The following is a 15,271-nucleotide window of genomic DNA, read 5'->3' on the forward strand; positions in this document are numbered from 1 at the left end:
CGATATTTCACATGCTAACTTTACACCCCCCCCAGCTACGAAATTTAAAGGAATATTTCACTTTTATTGTTTCACTTTTAGCATTATTAAATTCACTGCTCCCGAAAAAACTGCAGTTTTTAAAACTTTTTTTTGCATTGATACATGTCCCCTGGGACAGGACCCAGGTCCCCAAACACTTTTTAGGACAATACATTGCATATTAGCCTTTAAAATTAGCACTTTAGATTTCTTCCATAGACTTTAACAGGGTGATCTGCGGCTTTTCGAATTTGCCGCGAACACCCCTAATTGTTCGTTGTTCGCCGAATAGGCAAACAGGCAATGTTCGAGTCGAACATGAGTTTGACTCGAACTCGAAGCTCATCCCTAGCAAAAAAAATAGAAAAATAATAAAAATGCCATAAATGTATCCCCTATTTTGTAATTGAACCCTAGTAATTGAACCCTATAACTGACCTGTAATCACACACATAAGTTGGACTTGATGGACTTGTGTCTTTTTTTCAACCTCACCTACTATGTAACCCTACTGACGCCAACATTTTGCAGAATTCCTGACTTTCTCTTCATTTTCTTTGCAATGAAAATTCTGGATCTCGCTCATTCCCTTCCTGCTGCATTTTGTTGTCTTCCAGTACGGGATGATGCCAGACACTGAATCAGTAGGTATGATGTGCATGCAGGATAGCAGGGAGGGTGAGAGCTGTGCTAAGTGAGATGGGGAGGGAGGGGACTGGCTGCCTGGCTAGTGAGCAGTGAAGTCTTATTACACAGTTCTCCTCTACACAGCAGAGAGGCATGCAGGACTCGCGCTGCTCTCCCTGGAATTTGGATGTTAGAGGCTCAGCCACTATTGGAGGATTCTGTTGCAGGATAGAGGGAAGCTTACCGGCATCCCTGGTCCAACCCCGTTCTGCGGGAGGCAAAATCCTAGTGCAGCTGGATATATAAGATGTAGGATGCTTCCCATTTCAAGAATCAAGCGGCAGCCTTTTCTCTGGCCGGTGAACACTGAACCAGCTCCCTGGATGTGTATGATCCCAGATACACCTGGCATCTTCCGGATAGGTGCCGTACCCCCTCCGTTTATCCTGTCCTGCCCCCACCCATCACCTTTGCTGCAGGGGGTGCCTGCCTGGCAAGTCCCCTGTGACCGCTTCCTACCTTTGATGTCGGTGCCCACTGCACCAGAGCCGGCTGTGCACCAGTTCCCGTTGGCGAATGGGCAGGTAAACCCCTTTCCGTCTTCATGTGCATGCTTTGCAGGCAAAACACTGAACAGAAAAAACAGAAAACCACATTAAAATTAAGGGGGGAAAAAAAACCACTAAAAAGAAAAATCTTAGCATTATTTTTTATAACTGGGAAATTTAATGGGCAGGTAAACGAATGGGCAGGTAAACCCCTTTCCGTCTTCATGTGCATGCTTTGCAGACAAAACACTGAACAGAAAAAACAGAAAACCACATTAAAATTAAGGGGAAAAAAAAACACTAAAAAGAAAAATCTTAGCATTATTTTTTATAAGTGGGGGATTTAAAAAAAAAAAATATGTAACTTTTTGCTTGCATTCAAATGATGTTAAAATGTGGGTGGCTTTCTCCTCATAAGGATGGAAACTCTTAGCTGATTCTCTTCTATTTGATCTTGAATCATTTGCAATGTGCTGCAAAGATGATGCATGAAAAGGTATTTCTAAAAATGTAAGAGTATCATTCATATAGTGCCATTGCAAGTTGAGATGAATGTCAATATTAAAAATAAAATATATTATTTATATATATATATATATATATATATATATATATATATATATATATATATATAATTTATCGGTGTATCAGTCAACTGGTGCACACGGACATTTGAGATGCGTTTGGCATGCGTCTGCGTTCATTGACTACAGGGGAATAAAAGCTTTGCTATTTATGACCTTAACTGATTGTGGGTACATATTGAGCACCGTTTTGGGTCACTTGCCAAAGGGCATTATTTTTTTGCCAGTTTTCTCTGCCTTTAGACAGCCAATCGGTTTAAAGTTTTATTTTTATTTTATTTATTTTTTAAAGGTGATTGAATGTATGGAGCAGCCAAAGTTCACCATAGGGTGTAAAAGCGTTTAGTGAATCATCACTACTGCAAATTGAAACTCTTTACTGTTGTAATATAGTCCTTCATTTTTTATATTTATTTTTTATCAGTAACATTTTTTATTGCAAGAGAAAAGATAAAAACAGTTTTACAATTTTATAAGAATAATGACATTTGTAAAAATACTTAATTGCGATATAAGCTTAATAATGAGTACATCGATTCACCAAAGTAATTTTAAGCCAATAATCAATGTAATGAATAGTCAAGGCAAAGCACAGTGTGCTGCATATCATTGTTCTCATTTAATTAATCCCATTGCCTTTGTGAGTGTCATTCATTGTAGCTATATTTATGATTTGATTGATAGAGCATATATATATATATATATATATATATATATATATATATATATATATATATATATATACACACACACACACACACTTTTGTTCCCCATCATTTATACTTATATCATAATATTATAATTTTACAATATATATATATATTCTATCTATCTATCTATCTATCTATCTATCTATCTATCTATCTATCTATCTATCTATCTATCTATCTATTACTTAAACCACTATTCTTTCTATAGTCCACCGGCGGCTATATAAAGGAAACATGGACCCAATGTAATATATTGCAGCTTACCAGCCGTTAGATGTTGTGGTAAGGTTAAGAACTTTTTCAGCGATGTACAGAAAATTCCCATTGATCCTGCTATAAATGCAGTGTCCCTGTGACTTACTATGCACTGCACAGTAAATAAGGAAATATCATCTCTCACCAGTTCTTCTCTGTAAACTATAAAACACCTCCTCCTGGTGTAAAGGAGATGAGGAGAGGGGAACATGTTTGCTGTCCAAGTCAGGAGAGCAGTCATGAGGGACAATGCTGTTCTTCAAGTGAGTGAGCATTGGACAGCGTTGTCACCCTAGGACAGCAGTGTCACCCTAGGACAGCATTGTCACCTTAGGACAGCGTTGTCACCCTAGGACAGCGTTGTCACCCTAGGACAGCAGTGTCACCCTAGGACAGCATTGTCACCCTAGGACAGCGTTTTCACACTAGGACAGCATTGTCACCCTAGGACAGCATTTTCACCTTAGGACAGCGTTGTCACCCTAGGACGGCATTTTCACACTAGGACAGCATTGTCACCCTAGGACAGCATTGTCACCCTAGGACAGCGTTTTCACACTAAGACAGCAGTGTCACCCTAGGACAGCATTGTCACCCTAGGACAGCATTTTCACCTTAGGACAGCATTGTCACCCTAGGACAGCATTTTCACCTTAGGACAGCGTTGTCACCCTAGGACGGCATTTTCACACTAGGACAGCATTGTCACCCTAGGACAGCATTGTCACCCTAGGACAGCGTTTTCACACTAGGACAGGGTTGTCAGCCTAGGACAGCGTTGTCACCCTAGGACAGCGTTGTCACCCTAGGACAGCGTTGTCACCCTAGGACAGCGTTGTCACACTAGGACAGCATTGTCACCCTAGGACAGCGTTGTCACCCTAGGACAGCAGTGTCGCCCTAGGACAGCAGTGTCACCCTAAGACAGCAGTGTCACCCTAGGATAGCATTGTCACCCTAAGATAGCATTTTCACCCTAGGACAGCATTGTCACCCTAGGACAGCGTTGTCACACTAGGACAGCAGTGTCACCCTAGGACAGCATTGTCACCCTAGGACAGCGTTGTCACCCTAAGACAGCAGTGTCGCCCTAGGACAGCAGTGTCACCCTAGGACAGCGTTGTCACCCTAGGACAGCAGTGTCGCCCTAGGACAGCATTGTCACCCTAGGACAGCAGTGTCACCCTAGGACACAAAGTGTGTTACTATTAGGATCTCTGGGTAAAAAAAAAAAAGTAGAAACAGTCTTAAAAATGAAAACAAATGCAGCCACCACATTTTAGGACTAAGCTGCCATATATAATACATTTTTGATTTAAGGTCTAGATACTACGCTTTGATAAAATATGAAGCCTCCCTGCTTAATGTCTTTTTTGCAATTGAGACATACATTTTAGAGAAATATCTGTATGCTGCAATTCTCTGCCTTTTTTTTTCCCGGCGCTCTCAAATATTTAAACGAAACCTGTACTGAGAAAAATGAGGGTTGGCATTTCATATTCCAAAGTTCTGGCTTCTGGCGTGTTTGTTCCGGGCCGGTGACTCAGAAAGTATAGAAGCCATTGGATCAGCATGACAACCAGATGTACTGCCTGCTTTGGAACCCCCTGTATTTTTGTTGGTACATATTTCTTCTTACTGCTTATAGAAAAGGGTGTTATACTGGAAAGGTACCACTAGGGGTTCCCATTGCCAAATAATCCTATTGTACATTTACCACAAGTTATCGTCACATAAACAAAGTATTATTATTGTTATTATACATGATTCATATTACATAGTTACATACGGTAGTTACATAGTAGGTGAGGTTGAAAAAAGACACAAGTCCAACCTATGTGTGTGATCATACGTCAGTATTACATTGTATATCCCTGTATGTTGCGGTCGTTCAGGTGCTTATCTAATAGTTTCTTGAAAGCATCGATGCCCCCCGCTGAGACCACCGCAAATATAGCGCCAACAGTTTACGCTTTACAAAGTAAAGGAGACAGTACACTTACAATGCAATTTAATACGAGGGTTGGGAGGGCTGCAGCTTGTTTTGTTTCCTCTAACAAGATACTTATTGGGGATGAAAAATACAAGATTATTTCAATAAGCTAAACCCATCATTCTCTTGATTTGCAAAGTCAAATTCTTCTATTATTTTTACACATTTAAAGTTAATATTTGCATGAAATGTATTTAATACAGATCCATGGTCACTTAAACAAAGGCTCCTATAATAATTGTGAATCCCCCCCCTTTAGTTTTTCCCAGAAGGTTTTCGGCTTTGAAAAATCTGCTGCCTGATTTCATGCTGCATTGTACACTTTTGGAACCCGAGTCACCAAAGACATTTATTGACGCTTCAGTTTTGTGTGGATGCCAGCAGGTCTAAGGGTCCCACTCTGCTGGTGGGAGTTTGCATTAATTTACTTGTATTGTGAATGAAACAGGAAGGTTCAGAATAATCCTGCTGCAGCAGGAGAAATAAGACTGTATGTAATTGACATTTTAGTTATATGAAAAGCGAGGTTGGTTTAGTCAGTCTCTGCATAGCTCCCAACCTGATTTTGAGGGACTGTCCCTGATTTTGAGGGATTGTCCCTGATTTGGAGCAAAGTCCCTCTGTCCCTCTTTCCCCCTCATTTGATCCCTTATTTGGGTCTGATCTATATAGTAGTATATAAAATGCACTTTTTATCTTTAAAAAAATGTTTCTCAGTGCTAAACCTTTCATCCTAATTCTTAAAGCGGGGGTTCCGCAGCTTCTGGGTATGATCTTTGGGACTGGGCGTTCCTATTTGATTGACAGCCTTCCGACCGTCGCATACAGCGCGTCGCGCGTTGCCGAAAGAAGCCGAACGTCGGTGCGGCTCTATGCGGCGCCTGCGCACCGACGTTCGGCTACTTTCAGCAACGCGTGATGCGCTGTATGCGACGGTCGGAAGCCTGTCAATCAAATAGGAACGCCCAGTCCCGCAGTGCATACCCGGAAGCCGCGAAGAACATCGATCTCTAAAAAGGTATGTACTGCATTGATTTAAAAAAAAAAACACCCGATTGTGCTTCCCATAATATGCCTCAAGCTAATGTTAAAAATGAGTTTTTTGGGTGAACCACTACTTTAATTGCTGCATGTGTACATTTTAAAAGCCAGTATAAAGGAATAGTAGTGGTAAAAAAAAGTCCTTGTGAATTTAATTAACCTTTTTTTGGGGGGGTTATTCTCCTTTAAGGGGGTGTGACAGGGGGCGTGTCCTATGCCTGCATACGTTTGTTAGTAGGTGTCCCTCATTCCCATCTCAAAATGTTGGGAGGTGTGTTCTCTGACTGATTATATCTATTGGATTTGAATAAGCAGTCTCCATGCCATCATTTCTGACTTCCTTCCCATCTACCTGGGAATTTTGGGTGTGCTCACATTTCTATATATATATGTAGTTGTTCTCAAAAGTTTGCATACCCTGGCAAAACAAATTTGAATTTTGCCATTAATATTGAAAATATGACTGATCATGCCAAAAAACTATCTTTTATTTAAGGATAGCATTCACATGAAGCCATTTACTATTACATAGTTCTTTGGATCCTTTTTGAATCATAATGATAACAGAAATCACCCAAATGGCCCTGATAAAAAAAGTTTACATACCCTGAAATGTTTGGCCTTGGTACAGACACAGAAGGTGGAACACACAGGTTAAAATGGCAATTAAAGGTTAATTTCCCACATTTGTGGCTTTTTAACCACTTGCCGACCTCCTCATGTAGATATACGTCAGCAGAATGGCACGGACAGGCACATCAACGTACCTGTACGTGCTCTGCTTGACGTGGGTGGGGGGTCCGATCGGGACCCCCCCCGCTACATGCGGCGGTCGGTAAGCCTCGGGGAGCGATCCGGGACGACGGCACGGCTATTCGTTTATAGCCGCCCCGTCGCGATCGCTCCCCGGAGCTGAAGAACGGGGAGAGCCGTGTGTAAACACGGCTTCCCCGTGCTTCACTATGGCGGCGCATCGATCGAGTGATCCCTTTTATAGGGGAGACTCGATTGATGATGTCAGTCCTACAGCCACACCCCCCTACAGTAGTAAACACACACTAAGTGAACACTAAATGTTACAGCGCCCCCTGTGTTTAACTCCCAAACTGCAACTGTCATTTTCACAATAAAGAATGCAATTTAAATGCATTTTTTGCTGTGAAAATGACAATGGTCCCAAAAATGTGTCAAAATTGTCCGAAGTGTCTGCCATAATGTCGCAGTCACGAAAAAAATCGCTGATCGCCGCCATTAGTAGTAAAAGAAATAAAAAAAATAAAAATGCAATAAAACTATCCCCTATTTTGTAAACGCTAGAAATTTTGCGCAAACCAACCGATAAACGTTTATTGCGATTTTTTTTTACCAAAAATAGGTAGAAGAATACGTATCGGCCTAAACTGAGGGAAAAAAAATTATATATGTTTTTGGGGGATATTTATTATAGCAAAAAGTAAAAAATGTTGCATTTTTTTCAAAATTGTCGCTCTATTTTTGATTATAGCGCAAAAAATTAAAACCGCAGAGGTCATCAAATACCACCAAAAGAAAGCTCTATTTGTGGGGAAAAAAGGACGCCAATTTTGTTTGGGAGCCACGTCGCACGACCAATTGTCTGTTAAAGCGACGCAGTCCCGAACTGTAAAAACCCCTTGGGTCTTTAGGCAACATATTGGTCCGGGGCTTAAGTGGTTAAATCACAATTAGTGTCTGTGTATAAATAGTCAATGAGTTTGTTGGCTCTCACATGGATGCACTAAGCAGGCTAGACACTGAGCCACGAGGAGGTAGAAAAGAACAGCCAAAAGACCTGCGTAACAAGGTAATGGAAATTTATAAAGATGGAAAAGGATATAAAAAAGATATCCAAAGCCTTGAATATGCCAGTTAGTACTGTTTAATCACTTATTAAGAAGTTGAAAATTAGGGGCTCTTTTTCATACCAAGCCAAGGTCAGATAGATCAAGAACAATTTGCCAAATCTGTATACACAGACACAGATTATACAACCTATATATATATATATATATAGCGCTCACCCCAGAAGGAGCCGCTGGTTGATTTTGGGATCGGCCTGCTAAGTTACCCTGGCGGTGTCTAGGGGTGCAATTGTGAGAACAGTGGTAGTGAGCGAAGATCCAGACAGCCAATAAAAGGATTTTCAATGCTTTATTGTCCAGGTCAAACACGGCCAACATCAACACGTATTGGGAAGGTCAAGGTTGATGAAGGAAAGAGAAGAGAACCTTGCGGTATCAGGCCTGGATGTTGGATGGAGCAATCAATACTGCTCTGTATAGTACCAATTTTTGTAACTCGTCGCCACTCTACTCGGAGTGGGTTAAGTGCCCCCGGACAGACTCCTATAATACGCCTGACAGCCGAAGCGTCACTCTGAACTAGCTGGGAGGAACGGGTCTCTCTCACAGACCCGGCTCTAGGGCCTCTGCCACAGGCCAGTTTCAATAAAGGACTTAGGTGAATAAAGAGAGCGAATCCTCCCAGTTGACTTTTTCTATATAGGGCCCCAGATGACAGCGAGCATACCTGTTAGTGGTCCGGACGTCCGATCCCAGACTGGGATCCTCTCAACAAGTCATGGGACCCAGTGGAACACTGGGATCCCTTTTTTCCTCAGGATGAGGTTTGATGCAGCTGTCAGCTTTGGCCAGGTGGGCCGCGCTGGCGGGATCCATGGATGCGCGTACCCTGAAGGTGGATACTGCACCTGGAACGGGGACCCTGCGAAGATTTTTTAACACATGACCCCTGTCACAGATATACTCTCCCCCAGCATGCCCCGCGAGGGAAAACTCCTCCAATTGGCTGCTGGGGAAAACTTGCTTGGCCAGAACCCCTCTGGCGCCAACTGCCGGCAAGGGGTGGTATTGCACCCCTTGACCACAGACTGACCCAGTGGACATTTCTGGGATGACAGAAGTCCCAAATTTAGACAAAACACGAATGGGAGCAAAGTAACTCTCCCATTACCACTAACTTTAGCGTGGCGCCCATGCTGAAAGCAAGGGGGGCGCTACATATAAATATTATATTATAGGTTTTTTGTGTGTTGTTGAAAAGACAAAGCTGGGGATATTACAAATAGTGCTAAAAAAAATACTTGGGAACTGCTACTGTAAAGTTCAGATGCCGACCTAAGGAATAAAATAAACTGTTTTGTGCTGCCTCAATGTATTACAAAAATGATCCTATCTCTTTAGGATCACATTATCATGCCATAAATAGTGCTCGCAAAAACATTAATATTTCATGGTGAATCAAATATTTAAAACAGAAAATCCAACAGATGTAATCAAGTCCCACAAGTGAATAAATAATCACACAAAATAATGTCCCATAGATGTGCAATCATGTAGGTCTTCTGTGCTGTTAATAGTAAATCCAGTGTGCTTCCACCAAAAACGTAATATGACCTCTTAGGCCCCGTACACATGACCGAACATGTCTGCTGAAACTGGTCCCTGGACCAGTTTCAGCAGACATGTTCGGTCGTGTGTACGGTCGACCGGACAGGTTTCCAGCGGACATTTGTCCAGCCGACCATTTTCCGGCGGACAAATGTTTCTTAGCATGCTAAGAAACATGTCCGCTGGAAGCCTGTCTGTCGGACATGTTCGGTCATCTGTACAGACTCACCGTACATGTCCGATCGGCCGCCATCCCTCGCATGCGTCGAAGTGATTCGACGCATGCATGGAAGCATTGAACTTCCAGGGCCGCGCAGGTCGCTGCGTCATCGTCGCGGCCACGTCACTGAGTATCGTGTACGCGCGGATTTCTGTCTGATGGTGGGTACAACCATCAGACAGAAATCTCCGGGCGGACATGTCCGATGAAAACGGTCCGGCGGACCGTTTTCAGCGGACAGTCCATCCGTCTGTACGAGGCCTTACTGGACTCCTAGACCCCAACACCATGGAGGTCTAAGCAAGCTCAACATTCCTCAGCCAACTCCAGTGGATAAATGCAACCTTCTATGCGCTCAGCGCAAACAATAGTTTGCAGCACCAAAAGGAATCAGCAGCACTCAGTAAAGAAAACACATGGAAACTCCATAGTGTAGCGAACGTTGTGCCTCCTTTATTTTAAAAGCAATGTAAAACTACTCACAAGACAGTGTGGTATACCCGTTTCAAACAAACCACCACCCTGCTTGCTCCGCTGTGATGTTGTCACCACTAGACTCCACTGCAAATGCAGACCTGTTACATCTGGTTAAAGGAGCCAATCACACACCTACCTTTTCCTCTTAATTACAATATTTAATAACTTCAAGGGTCCTTTCAGGGCCGGACTGGCCTACCGGGATAGCGGGAAAATTCCCGGTAGGCCGCTTGCTTTTGCCTGCTGTCTCTGCCTGTCAGTCATATACAATCAGCGGCGGGCCGCCATCGCCGCCGCTCTTTTTAATTGTGCAGGGGTGACGGCTGCACTGAGTTCCCTGGGGCTGCTTTAGCATAGCTGAACGCTGCGTCTGCGGTAGAAAAAAGCAGCCGTGGGCCGGCGGGTTGCGGCCGCAATGCTCGCCGCCGCACTTCCCTTCTTACCTAGCTAATCATGATCAGTGATGCTGCTCACTGATTAGCTAGGTAACCTAGCCAATCAGTGAGCAGCATCACTGATCATGTGTCTAAGGGGAGGAGCCGAGCAGGAGAAACAGACGTCGGGACTAGTTCCATCGTCCCGTGCGGTGCCAGCACCGCCCACAACGTCTGATGTCTCTGCAGGGTCACGACTATGGGGAGAGCCGCAGAGGAGAAGGCGTCGCCACCCTGCCTTGGAGCACAAGGTAAAGAAATCGATCTTAATGCAATTTATATAATGAATCTCTCTCTCACCATATCGGCACCCCTCCGCCCCCCCCTCTCAGAGAGGAGGGGGGGGGGGGTGCACCGTGCAATGCCTCGTGAGAGAGATTGAGGACACTGGTTCGAATTCGAGGTATTTAGTTCTGGGCATCTTAAAGCTTTTCTCCAATCCCAGGACTGAGTGAGATTTAGTTAATCTGGCTGAAAATACCCTGTGTCTGGCTGCTTGCTTAAGGGATCAGAGGCTGGGATCAAAATAGCCAGACAAAACTGGTCTGTGTGCTGCATTATTGGTGGGGTCAGACATTCTCTATTTTCTTATAATAGAGGGGACAGGATAGGACAATTGCAGTATCGGGGGGAGGGGGGGGTGATCGGATGGGGGAGGGGAGTAATGTTTCTGTATGAAAAGTTCTTCATCACCTGATCCCAGTGCCCCCCCCCCCCCTGTACTCCCCTCCCTCATTCCAGTGTCCCCCCCGTACCCCCCCCCATCCCAGTGTCCCCCCTGTGCTCCCATCCCAGTGTCCTCCCCCCTGTACTACCCTCCCCTATCCCAGTGTCCCCCCCGTACTCCCCTACCCTATCCCAGTGTCCCCCCCGTACTCCCCTTCCTCATCCCAGTGTCCCCCCTGTGAACTCCTCCCTCATCCCAGTGTCCCCCCTGTGCTCCCCTCCCTCATCCCAGTGTCCCCCCCCCCAGTACTCCCTTCCCTCATCCCAGTGTCCCCCCCTGTACTCCCCTCCCTCATCCCAGTGTCCCCCCTGTGATCCCATCCCAGTTTCCCTCTCCCCGTACTACCCTCCCCTATCCCAGCGTCCCCCCCGTACTACCCTCCCCTATCCCAGTGTCCCCCCCGTACTCCCCTCCCCTATCCCAGTGTCCCCCCCGTACTCCCCTCCCCTATCCCAGTGTCCCCCCCGTACTCCCCTCCCCTATCCCAGTGTCCCCCCCGTACTCCCCTCCCCTATCCCAGTGTCCCCCCCGTACTCCCCTCCCCTATTCCAGTGTCCCCCCCGTACTCCCCTCCCCTATTCCAGTGTCCCCCCCGTACTCCCCTCCCCTATTCCAGTGTCCCCCCTGTACTCCCCTCCCCCATCCCAGTGTCCCCCCGTACTCCCCCCCCCCGCTTTGCTGTCGGTTCAGCGCCGCTGCCCATTGATTTCAATGGGCAGGGGTGCTTTAGAAGCAGTGTGTACACCGTTCCTACAGGGCCTCAAAGATGCGGCTAGCAGGACTTTTTTGAGCATCCTGCCAGCGCACTGCTCCAGTGTGAAAGCTTTCGCATTGGAGTGAGAAAAGAGGCTCTTTCAGGGCATTTTGCAGGTGCTATTTTGTAGCGCCTGCGAAGTACCTTAGTGTGAAAGTAGTCTGAGACCCCTTTCACACTAAGGCGCTTTGCAGGCGCTATAACGCAAAAAATAGCGTCTGCAGAGTGCCCTGAAAGAGTGGTTCCATTCACTCCAGTGTGAAAGCCCAAGTGCTTTCACACTGGAGCGGTGCGCTGGCAGGACATTCAAAATTTTCCTGCAAGCAGCATCTTTGAGGCCCAATAGGAGCGGCTCCTAAAGTGCCCCTGCCAAATGGAAATCAAAGCGGCGCTTTGCGGCCATTAAAAGCACCGCGCTATCGGCTGAATAGTGCCGCTAAAAATAGCGGCGCTTTACTGCCAATGCCCCCACCGCCCCAGTGTGAAAGAGGCCTTAAAGTCATCATCATGTGTGATTGTGCGTGTGTGCTAAGCAGACAGGGCCGCTGGTTATCCTACTCCCTCTCTCCCCCTGTACAGTGTCAGAGGCACTGGCGCAGCATTGGCAGAGGACTGTATCCATTACAAGGAAACACCCCCTGCACTGCTGCGTGTCCCTGACCATCACAGTGTCACTGCCAGTGAGTGGGACCTGTATGTGTACCACTGTCTGATGTTCCATTCCACTCTGCCTTTCTGCCCAGTGCTGTGCCCATGATACACCGCACGATTCCTCTGCATTTATGGGTGCTGATATTACCGCATTTATGGGTGCTGATATTACCACATTTATGGGTGCTGATATTACCACATTTATGGGTGCTGATATTACCGCATTTATGGGTGCTGATATTACCGCATTTATGGGTGCTGATATTACCGCATTTATGGGTGCTGATATTACCGCATTTATGGGTGCTGATATTACCACATTTATGGGTGCTGATATTACCACATTTATGGGTGCTGATATTACCGCATTTATGGGTGCTGATATTACCACATTTATGGGTGCTGATATTACCACATTTATGGGTGCTGATATTACCACATTTATGGGTGCTGATATTACCACATTTATGGGTGCTGATATTACCACATTTATGGGTGCTGATATTGCTGCATTTAAGGGTGCTGGTAAGGCCATATTTATGGGTGATGATATTACTGCAATCTTGGGTGCTGATATTTTGGGTGTTTTTTTTTGTTATGGTTATCTGAAAGATGGGTTTCAAATGATTTGACAGGGGTGCAGTTTCAGTGCTTGCCATGGGCGCCATTTTCACTAGAAGCGCCTCTGCTCTCGCCGTTGCACCCTCTCTCTCTCGCTGTTGCACCCCCTCTCTCTCTCTCGCCGTTGCACCCCCTCTCTCTCTCTTGCCGTTGCACCCCCTCTCTCTCTCGCCGTTGCACCCCCTCTCTCTCTCTCTTGCCGTTGCACCCCTTCTCTCTCACCGTTGCACCCCCTCTCTCTCACCGTTGCACCCCCTCTCTCTCGCCGTTGCACCCCCTCTCTCTCGCCGTTGCACCCCCTCTCTCTCGCCGTTGCACCCCCTCTCTCTCGCCGTTGCACCCCCTCTCTCTCAACGTTGCACCACCTCTCTCTCTCGCCGTTGCAGCCCGGCCCCTCTCTGGCTCTCTCATGGATTTCTCTCTTTTTTTGGGCTGGTATATTAATGCTGTGGGGCTGGTATGAAATTATTTCCAGGGCTGGTTTTCATTCCCAGTCCGGCCCTGGGTCCTTTCACTTGGTCATTGTCAGTATGGTAAATCTGAACGGTTTAGGCTTACTTTTAATGCATCTCAGTTATCTGTCAAAACCCAGAAAAGGCCACCAGATTGTCCAATACATATTATCGCATTGAGGTGTGGCAAAAAAGTAGGGCATGTCATATTCAGCAGGCAATACTGTTTGCCAACACGCTGCAAAGGAGTGTCAGGAGCGTTTACGCTCCTGCTCCATCATAGCTGCTGGTTACAACATCCTGGTTTTGACTATGGCATTCTCCTTGTCTGTCTGTCCATCTGCAAGGTGATTAATTTGGTCAGTCTCTGGGTGGTGACCAAATCTGTTATAAGCTGGCCAAGCATGTAGTCTCATACTTGTGATAGAGAGTGATACGTGTGTATTAACTCTTAAAGTGATCTTGCGCTAAAGAAATACATAAACCAGTACGTGCAAACTGCAAGAAAGTGGTAAAGTGCTATATGATAAATGCCAAAGAAGCTCATATATAGTGTATAATATGTATACACCTACTAATCCACAAATACATCATAATACAACATCAAAGGATGTTCAATAAATAAAGTGTCACTGTGCAAATGAGCAAAAAGTGTAAAAAATGCAAAAGGTGCAAAAATGACGCAACAATGCACACAATGAGTGCTGAATGTGATAGATGGTTCAATATTGCAATATAAATGAAATAGGTGAGAATAAAATTCTAAAATGTCCCATGTAATAGACAGGGGGACCGATCCTCCAATGTGTCCAAAATCTTGATGGGAGTATTTCCTTAATTGGAGTATTGAACCATGATATCTGCCCTTCACAAGTCTCCCAGAACTCTCACCTGACAGATACTGTATATGGTAACAGGCACATCGACTTTTTCCCACTCTTCTCTGTTATTCAATACTCAGGTTGTTATGGTAATATTGCTACTTCTCTCCTCTATTCCCTACGATCTCACTGTCCTGAAGGAAATGACAGGGAGGGGGGACTCCACCCTGTGCCCAGCAAAGAGGAGAGGAAACTCCAATAGTGTAGTAATTTACCATATATCTGTCAGGTGAGAGTTCTGTGAGACTGGTGAAGGACAAATATCATGGTTTAATACTCCAATTAAGGAAATACTCCCATCAAGATTTTGGACACATTGGAGGATCGGTCCCCCTGTCTATTACATGTTGTTCTCAAAATTTCAGCACAATTGGGACATTTAGTGGAACCTTCATTTTGACATGGTGCATTGAAGTCTAGGGGGAATGTGACATTACGCCTTTCTCGCCCAACCAGGGGTCTCTTATAACAGTTAGGAACATCTGGGGGGTTAAAAGGATCGGTGGTCACAGTGGTCACATGATCCAGAGGCCAGTCCAGCTGTCTACCGACCTTTAGCCCACCTTTTGACAGCTTTGTCCTTGCGCTGGGAACATGCAGTGAGTGTGCTCTCAGCACATAAACATCAGCCACCCAGCAATGCATATGTGTGCCATATGGGCATTAAAGCCCAACCTTTTTCTCTTGCACATACTTTGGCCCAGATTCACAAAGCACTTACCCCGAAGTATAACAAGTTACGCCGACATAAGTGCAAATGTGCGCCGTCGTATCTGTGCGCCAGACCCACAAACTAATATGCGCCTAAAAACAGGCTACACCCGCCAACGTATCTTGCTTACGCCGG

General features: G+C 45.4%; 1 protein-coding gene across 1 annotated transcript in view; it reads left to right on the top strand.

Moving 5' to 3' along the window:
* The first annotated feature begins 762 nt into the window (after positions 1 to 762).
* The window catches only part of TCERG1L (transcription elongation regulator 1 like), a 272,474-nt gene continuing 257,965 nt past the window's right edge, over positions 763 to 15,271 (top strand). The window contains exon 1 of the mRNA XM_040361370.1: positions 763 to 1,232. Within this exon, the coding sequence (XP_040217304.1) occupies positions 963 to 1,232 (270 nt within the window). The 5' untranslated portion in view covers positions 763 to 962. The remainder of the gene's footprint in view (positions 1,233 to 15,271) is intronic.

This window comes from Rana temporaria, chromosome 8 (genome assembly GCF_905171775.1).
Source record: "Rana temporaria chromosome 8, aRanTem1.1, whole genome shotgun sequence".
Taxonomy (NCBI): domain Eukaryota; kingdom Metazoa; phylum Chordata; class Amphibia; order Anura; family Ranidae; genus Rana; species Rana temporaria.